General features: G+C 39.1%; 1 protein-coding gene across 5 annotated transcripts in view; it reads right to left on the bottom strand.

Moving 5' to 3' along the window:
- Positions 1–9,804, bottom strand: part of LOC115224765 (segment polarity protein dishevelled homolog DVL-3) — a 245,450-nt gene that overhangs the window by 21,005 nt on the left and 214,641 nt on the right. For all 5 annotated transcript variants that reach the window (XM_029795670.2, XM_029795671.2, XM_029795669.2 and 2 more), the window contains one exon: positions 6,605–6,838. In XM_029795670.2, coding sequence (XP_029651530.1) covers positions 6,605–6,838 — 234 coding nt within the window. The remainder of the gene's footprint in view (positions 1–6,604; positions 6,839–9,804) is intronic.

A 9,804-nucleotide genomic window follows, 5' to 3' on the forward strand; every position in this document is an offset into this window, starting at 1 on the left:
AGAGAGAGAGAGATAGATATGGAAAAAAGATAAACAATGTTCATAGATTTAGAAATAACTTGGTGAAAAAAAAAAGCTTTCTACAAATGATGAAGAAATGCCCCTTAACGATTTAGTAGTTTATCTAAAAAGGCTGTTGTGCGTGTTTGCATCTAAGTCTTTTGTATAAGATATCTGTTGGAAACTGGTGCGTTCCAATTCACAATGAACAAGAAAGAGCATGACAATAAAACTGAGCTAACAACAGGTACACAGCTACACACACATATACACATATATTAAAGACTACACCATGCTTTTTGTGCTTATTTTAGCAAGCTATTTACTGTTGGATGCCCTTCCTAGTGCTTTTTACATGGCCCCACCACGTACAAGATCAGTTTTGGCATGGTTTTTACAGTGTGGACTGGGTGCATTCTAACTTTTCAAGCAATGGACTGTTTATTCCAATCAGTTTCAGAAGAGCAAAGCTATAAGATTGATTTTGTTTATACAGAGGATACAGAATGTGAACACACACAGATATATGACAAGCTTCCATACAGTTTTCTGTCTATCAACACAGCTCACAAGGTATGGTTCGGCCTCAGACTAGAGCAGAAGACAATTGCTCAATGTATGGCAATGAGATACAACTCAAGACTGCAAGGTAACCGAATTAACTAAATACCCACAGTCATGTCTGTGACTACCCACCCAATCACCCATCCATCTATACCAGTGGTTCTCAACCTTGTTTTACCCATGTGTCCCTTCGATTCTTAATGTACAAAATGCAGGAACTATTTCTCAATGAGGGCCTTCCCCAAACAATCCACTGGCTTTCTCATAAAATCAGAATGTTATGGCCTCACACCTCCCTTAAAACACGGTCCAGAAAATAGCTACATGCTCCTCTCTACATTCTTCCCTCCATCCTCACCTCCCTCTCTTTTTCTTTCACTTAATAAGCCTGATGATGCAAGGTCTACTGGGAAGCTTGTAATGTCTGCCTAAACTAGCAAAATTATTCTTCACTCCATTCTGCTGAGAAAGCAAGCGACGACCCTATGAATTAATTATGGGATCTGATTTGTACTGGCAAATTGTAAACATGTAAAAACTTTTCTTTCTTTCTTTCTTTCTTTCTCTCTCTCTATATATATGCACATATGTAACCCTAACGCTAACCTTAATGTAATTAATTTTCTTTTATTAAGCTTCAACCAAACTATGCTAAATGTGAATGCTCCCTAGACATTTTCTTATTTGTATATGCTTTATATATATATATATATATATATATATATATATATATATACACACACACATATATATGTATATATATATATACACAAACATACATTATGTGTATATGTATGTGTGTGTGTATATATGTATATATATATATATATATATACATACACACATACTCATGCATATATCTATATACATACTCATGCATACATTATGTGCATACATATACATACATTGTGTGTTTGTGTGTGATTTATCAATAACATTCTAAAAACTATGAACATTGTTAGTCTTTGCAGAACAGTTATGAAATACACATCTTGATAAACAAGGCGTTGAGGTGATGAAGCAGAAACATAGAGAGGACACACAGACAGACAACGTTGGTGAGAGTTTTAGTAAACATACATTGACAACAGTTGCCTTGCTTATATATATGTGTGTGTATATATATATATATATATATATATATAGTTAATCCAAACAAGAAAGCACAAAAAAAACACAACAACGCGAGGCCGTGGAACAAATAAAGTATTATTGGACGCTCAGGAAAGAAGGGAAGAAGGAGAGTTTAACGTTTCGAGCGGAGCTCTTTGTCGGAAACATAGGAAAAGGAAAGATCCCGAGAAGGGAAGACAGAGGAAAAAAAAATCGCCAACGGTACACACGAGGTCACATATTGAAAGAGTTTTCAAAGACAGTATGGTAAAGAAAGTGAGAGGGGGAAAGTGTGTGGATGTGTGCATACGGGGAGGTCTGCGTGTGCGCGTGTGTGTGTATGTGTGCAATGATGACACGTGTGTGTGTGTGTATGGCGAACAACTGGCTAGTAGCTGGCCAGTATGTAAGAATTAAGGAGTGGTGTTTTTGGGTCCAGTCACAGGTTAAAAACAAAGAGGTATGTGTGTGTGCGTGTATGTATATGTATCGTGTGTGTTCGTAGAGTTTGGGTGTGTGGCGAGTAACTGTGCTTAACTTAGTGTATGTGTGCGTGTGTGCTTGTACGTGCATGTGTGTATATATATATATGTATAATTGTGTGCGTGTATGTATAGTTGTGTGCCGTGTGTATGGGGTGTACGTGTGGGTTCATTTGTGTGTGTTTGTGTGTGTGCGTGTATGTGTGTGTGTAAGCGTATATGGATGTATATGCGTGTATCCGTGGGGTTGTGAGTTTTGTGTGTGTGCATGCGCGTGTAGGTATATATTGTGTGTATGTATATGTGTCGGTGTGTATGTGAATTTGTGTGTGTTTGTACATGTGTATGTGTGTGTGCGTGTATGTATATGTAAATGTGTGTGTGTGTACGTGCGTGCAAGTGAATGTATGTATATATGTGCATGTGTGTACAAATGTAGGGGTTTATATGTGTGTTTATATGTTTATATGTGTGTATATGTATGTATACAAGCACACACATACACACACTCACGCACGCCTGCAATACAGCCAACCCCATATGCATGCATGTAATGTATGTATGTATGTATGTATGTGTGTGTGTATATGTGTATGTATGTATGTGTATGTGTGTATGTATGTATGTGTGTAAGTATGTGTGTGTATGTATGTGTGTATGCATGTATGTGTGCATGCGTGTATGTGTGTGTATGTATGTATATGTGCATGCGTGTATGTGTGTATGTGTGTGTATGTATGTGTGGTATGTGTGTATGTGTGTATGTATGTGCGTATGTAAGTGTGTGTGTATGTATGTGTGTGTGTATGTGTGTGTTGTGTGTGTGTGTGTGTGTGTGAATGTGTGTGTGGGGTTTCTTCTGAAGTTATGTGGGCGTAATGTACATGCGTATCTGTATGAGTATTGTTTGTAGGTGTGTGTGCATGGGCATGTGTGTGTGCACGTGGTGGTGTGTGGGTGCGTGTATAGGTGTGGAAGTATGTGTGCGTACATGTGCATGTAGGTTGTATGTGTGTGGTGTGTTGGAAGTAGGTGTGTTCGTGGATACGTGAGTATGTGTGTGTGTGTGTTTCTGTATAAGGACAATATAAAAAAAAAGAAGGGGAGAGGTGGAGCGCAGTCACTAAGAGGAGGGGACTGTGTTGAGTCCATGTGGGGTATTGGTTTGTAGAGTGAAAATGAAATGTTGCTCCAAGTGAAGCCTGGATTGTGGAGGACCGTTGTGTGGGGCGAGACCAAACACAGAGATGTCATCGGGGGAATGGCTGGTCGAGCGGAAGTGACATGTGACGGGAGAATTGGACCGTAGAAGAATATCCCTTAGATGTTCGGCGAATTGGTCTGACAACCGGCATCCCGTCTGTCCTATATACGGCATTCTGCAGAGGTTGCATTTAATGCAGTATATGAGACCAGACGAAGTACATGTAAAAGAATGTCTGATACGTATAGTTCGCTGGTTGGAACCGGTGACAGCAGTGGTGTTAGTGATGAAGGGGCAGGTGTTGCAGCGGGATCTGGAGCACGGGAAGGATCCGTGTGGGGAAGAAGAGAGGGTGCTACGGACCAGGAGGTCGCGTAGATTCCGGGCTCGTTTGAAGGAGGACAGGGGTGGGTTGGGGAAAATGGGGCGGGTCGTGGGATCGAGCTGGAGACGACGTAGTATCTTCCGATGAAGAGGTAGAGTAGAGAGGTGGAAAAGGAGGGGAAAGGGGGTGCAGTTTGGGGGTGGGTGAGAGGAAGGAGAAAGGGCGGTGGTGCGGTCGATGCGACGGTCGCAGGCGAGGGCGTTCAAGACCAGTGTAGGTGGGTATCCTCGATGCCTGAACAGGCGGGCCAGGTATTGAGACTGGGTCTCGAAATCCTGGTCACGGCTGCACAAGCATTGGAGGCGGAGCAACTGGGAGTAGGGGATGGCCCGTTTGGTGTGGAAGGGATGGGAGGAGGAGAAGTTGAGATAGAGGTGGGAATTCATGGGTTTGAAGAAGGCGGAGGTGGTGAGAGAGTGGGAGGGGTGGTCGATGCTGAGAGAGATATCAAGGAAGTTGACAGAGGTATTGGAGATGGTGGAAGTGAATTGTAGAGAGGGGCAGAAGTTAGAGAGGAAAGAGATGAAGTGGCAGAGTTGTTCACGGGAAAGGGAGGTGGCGCCTATGCAGTCGTCTATGTAACGACCGTATAGTTCTGGGGTCGACCCGGAGAATTGGGAGAATACTTGGGCCTCAATGTAGCCAACAAAGAGATTGGCGAAATTGGGGCCCATTCTCGTTCCCATCTCGACCCCAGGCAACTGTTGGTACGTTTCCCCGGCGAACATGAAACAGTTGAGAGTGAGGACGAGCTCTGCCAGGCGTAGAAGGGTAGGGGTGGGGTCGGGACGACGGTCGAGGAAGTGTTGGAGGGCTAAGAGACCGTCGTTGTGGGGAATTACAGTATACAGGGATTTTATGTCTAAAGTGAAGAGGAGGTGTGAGGGGCTAGGAGGGGAGGAAAAGGAATTGAAGAGACGGAGGGCATGGTTGGTGTCATGTATGTGGGTTGGGAGGGCTGCGACTAAGGGGGACAGGATGCGGTCGAGGTATAGGGAAAGGTGTTCAGTGGGGCAATTACAGGCGGAAACGATGGGGCCACCAGGGTTATTGGGTTTATGAATTTTGGGAAGGAAATAGATGGTGGAGGTGCGGGGGTGCGGACGATGAGGTTGGTGGCGGTGGGGGGGAGCGAAGAGGAGATGAGGGAGGAGGAGAGCAGAGAGAAGAGGAGATGAGGTTGTGGATGGTGGAGGACACCGCTCCTGTTGGTAGGAAGAGGTGGGATCGGAGTGGAGGGGAGCGGATAGAAGAGAGTAGAAGAGGGGATTTTGAAATTTGGCTGAGCGCTTCCTCCCTGTTATAGATCTGCGCGCCACACCACCACTGCTCCGCCTTTGTCTGCCAGTTTGATGACAATGTCATTGCGGCGATGGAGGTGGCGAAGGGCAATCAATTCAGCCCGAGTGAGGTTGTCTCGGAGAGGTCTTTTATTAAAGTTAAACTGGTTGACCAACGCGTTGCAGTCATTCACGAACAAATCTAGGCTACTGAATTGGCCTGGGGGCGGCGTCCAGTTGGATGGGCGGCGCCTCGGCACACATATATACATGTACATACATATATATATAAATATATATACACACATATACATATATATACAAATATACATACACACATATATATATACATACACATGTATATACTTACACACACATATATATATACATGCATACATATATATACATGCATATATATATATACATATATATATATATATATATGTACATATATATATACATGCATATATATATATATGCATATATATACATGCATATATATATATACATACACATATATACATGCATATACATACATATATATATACCTACATATATATATACCTACATATATATATATACATCTATATATACCAAACATACGTATATATATAGACATATATATATATATACCTACATATATATACATCTATATATACCTACATACAATTAATCAAAATAAAAACATGATGCCAAGAATTATACATATATAGACATATATATACATATATTATACACATACCACACACACACACATATATATATATTATATATATATATATATATATATATATATATGAACATAGTACATGTGCACACATACTTACATATATATATAAACATTCACATCATGGCATGATTATCTTTGCTTAAAATACTTATTAGCCTGTAAATATTCACTGTCAAATATATTAATTTCAGTTTTACAATACAGGGCTGACATGGTCCCCTTACATAATCTTTAAGTTGCACTGCCCCACTAAATTAAAAGAAATATATATTATACATATACACACATGTATGTATGTATGTATGTAGGGATGTATGAATGTATAGATATATCTATCTATGTGTGTGTGTACATAAATACACCCACACACAATGGGCTTCTTTCAGTTTCCATCTACCAATCCACTCACAAGGCTTTCATCGGCTTGAGGCTATAGTACTAGACTCTTGTTCAAGGTGCCAATGAGTGGAACTGAATCCAGAACCATATGGTTGGGAAGCAAACTTCTTACCACTCAATCATGCCTGTTCAGTGGTGTTGGTCAGTTTTTCGTTTGTTTTTTTTTTTAGACAAACAATAAAATGTTCAATATCACAGAATTAAAAAAAAAACCCCAAAACTTGAAGATAATCAAATACATAACAAATGCTATGATGTACATATATGTTGATATATATGTAAATGTGTACACACACATATATATACACCACACACACAATATGTGTATGTGAATCCTAGCATGCAGCAAGATTCATATTCAAACACAAGACAATTCGCAGCATCATCAGCAACAATTCCGACCCGCAAAACCAAATGTCTTTTACAAGACATCCACAAAAAACTCACATGGATTTCCCATGGCCATTCTGAAAGACTGTCGACTGCCAGACAGGTCTGGGGGCATCTGTCCAAGCTCGCGTGGCATAGGCGGGAGACTGCGTTCACTAGGAGCTCCCCGCCTGGCACTGGCCAAACTACCAGTGTCTGTATCACTGCTACCACTTCCAGCAGGGCTTGCAGATTTCCGTTCGGACTTCTCCTTGTCTTTCTTCTTCTCACTGCTGCCAGATGCACTACTCCCTAAAAGACAAAGATAAACACATTAGGCACATTAGGAAAATGTGAGCAAAACAAAGAAAGTAGTTAGCGTGTTGGCAAAGCTTTACAGTAACCTCAGGTTTCTTTGTGAAAAAGAGAACAAGATGTTGGTTTAGAAAACAAAGGTGGAAATAAGAAAAAGTGCATGTGTTTGTGTATGTGCAAACAGTTGCATATAACTGCAATATGTTTCTAAATTCCTCTTGAGATTGGTAGATTACAAGATAAATATTAGTTAAAAATTAACATATAAACCCAAAACAACTGAATCCATAAATTTGTGTGTGTGTGTGAGTCTGAAGCCACCTCCATCTTTCACACATAGAAAATTAATAAATATCAGAGCAAAGATGTTTTAGATGAGTAATGCAGGACCCTGTGTCGTGTAGTGCTGGTTTAAATGTAATCGTGTGTGCATTTATGCATAAGGATAAAGAGAAAAGGAGCAGTAAGCAGAGAAAGAGAGATGGTGAGAGAAGAGAGACTAAGTGAAAAAATTCTAGAGAGAGACTGAGACAGAGCAGGGTGTATAAATTTGCTAGTATTTCAATAAATCTCTTTTAAGAAACAAAGTATTTGCTTTACATATTAAAAGTCATTTTCCAGAGTGGAATTATCTTTCTCTTTAGAATAACATTGTTCCATTGAAGCACACCAATAACTTTATAATTATTTGACATTAATATCAGTCATTAATTAATTATCAGAAAATTAGGATTTTCTTTCTTCTTATTTTCAGGTGTGACGTTACTTTTTTAAGGTGAAGGTGTAAACAATTAATCAACCACTGCCTAAGGGATGCAGAACAAAGAAAGCATTGGGAGTCACCACTCTTAATCATCATCTTTTGGGTGCTTGTCATGATCATTTTTTCCATCACCTGTGTTCATCATATTATCATCACCGTCATCATCATCATCAACATCATCAGTTTCACAATTTTTGTTTTGTTTTAACATATCCATAGACCTGGGAATATGGATCTATGGCAGAATATTTTCCCATTTTACAATTATAGGGTGAGTGCACTAAGCGGTGATAATTAAAAGTGTGATGTTAATACCAGTTCAAATATGCTAGAAGCACATTCAAAATTGTAAACAAACCATTCACTATGTTTTTGTCCGGGAGAAAAACTTCTTAATGTAGACATATGTTCTAAATACATCCACATCAGCTTGCAGCACCCCCTATCCAGACTGTGACAGTGGTGCTGCCATCTGGTCTCTGTGACTGAAGAGCAGATAACTACTCTTGCATCTCAGTTTGGATAGGTGGTGCAGTGAGCTGATGTGGGTCTATTTACAGCATATATCTACGAAAAATTTTCTCCATGACAAACACAGTGAATAGTTTGTTTACAAGTCTGAATGTGCTTCTAGCATATTCAAACTGGTATTAACATTCCATTTTACAATCTCTTCATCAAAGCTATGCCCCATCCTTTATACCAACACTGTCGTCCTCTTCATTATCACCACCACTGTCCACAGTTTAACATCTATTCTCCACATACACACACACACCTCTGTGGACCCAATGGTAAAACGAAGCTATTTTAGTGCTGCCATTTTTAAAGGAGAAAAAAAAAACACAAGGTAATTATAACACGAGGGTGATTTGACTGCTATTTCACATAAGTTGAGCAACCATATAGTAGTTTCCGCAGTTCACTGGTCATAGATATCACAAACAGGGAGCATGTGTGTGTGTATGAGAGCATGTGCATGTGCTTTCATGTGTATCAACTTTTCAATATTTCATGTGTGAACCCAGATGCTCACCTTCCCTTTTCCTCTGCCTCCCCCCCACACACACACACATTTGTCTCATTTTAACGTATCTTTCTGCAGTTTCCAATCAACCAATTCTTGTCTGGTGAAGACCAAACACAAATACCATATTAAAGAATTAAAATAAAAAAAGACTTTAGCTCAAAATATTACAAGATATCAGACAAGATCCATACTACCACCAGGCACATATTATTCACAGTTGTGTGTGTGTGTGTGGTATATATATGTTTGTGTGAGTGTGAATTGAGTGTGAATATATATATATATAATATATATATTATATATATATATATGTATGTATGTATGTATGTATGTATGTATGTATCTATCTATATATATATATATGTATGTATGTATGTATGTATCTATCTATATATATATATATATGTATGTATATGTGTGGTGTGCATGCATATATATATATATATATATATATATATATATATATATATATATATATATATATATGTATGTATGTATGTATACACGCATGTAAATATATATGTATAAAATGTCCACAGAATTAACTTGTTGAAATCTACCAACGAAGAAGAGACATAACAAGTTTTTATCTTAGCCAACATCTCGAAAACTTGTTGCCACAGGCATTGGAAACATTATCAACATAGAAATAATAATAATAATAATAATAATAATAATCTTTATCATCATAATTATCAACACCATAGTTATCCGCATCATCATCACCACCATCTCCATCATAATTATTGTCGTCACCATGATAGCCATCATCACTGCTGCCATGATAATCATCATCATCACCACAACCAACATCATCATAAATCATCATCATCATCATCATCATCATCATTCCCACTCCCACCATTAATTATCATCATCTTCACAATCGCCATCATCATCATCAGCAGCACCAGGATAATACCCACCCAGCTTTCGTCTTAAGGTAGATGAGAAAATATCAATTCAACCATACTGTTGAATTAAATATAGAAGAGATTAAGACATGGTGGCCTGCATGATACATTTTCCTGAAAATTTGCTGCTACTTTTGCCATTTAAAAAACTATTGCCATCAGTTATTTTTATCATCATCATCATGATCGTCCACATCATCGTCACATCCTTCACTTTTCCACACTTCAAGCATTCATTCTGGTCCACTAAAACACA

This window comes from Octopus sinensis, linkage group LG26 (assembly GCF_006345805.1).
Source record: "Octopus sinensis linkage group LG26, ASM634580v1, whole genome shotgun sequence".
Taxonomy (NCBI): domain Eukaryota; kingdom Metazoa; phylum Mollusca; class Cephalopoda; order Octopoda; family Octopodidae; genus Octopus; species Octopus sinensis.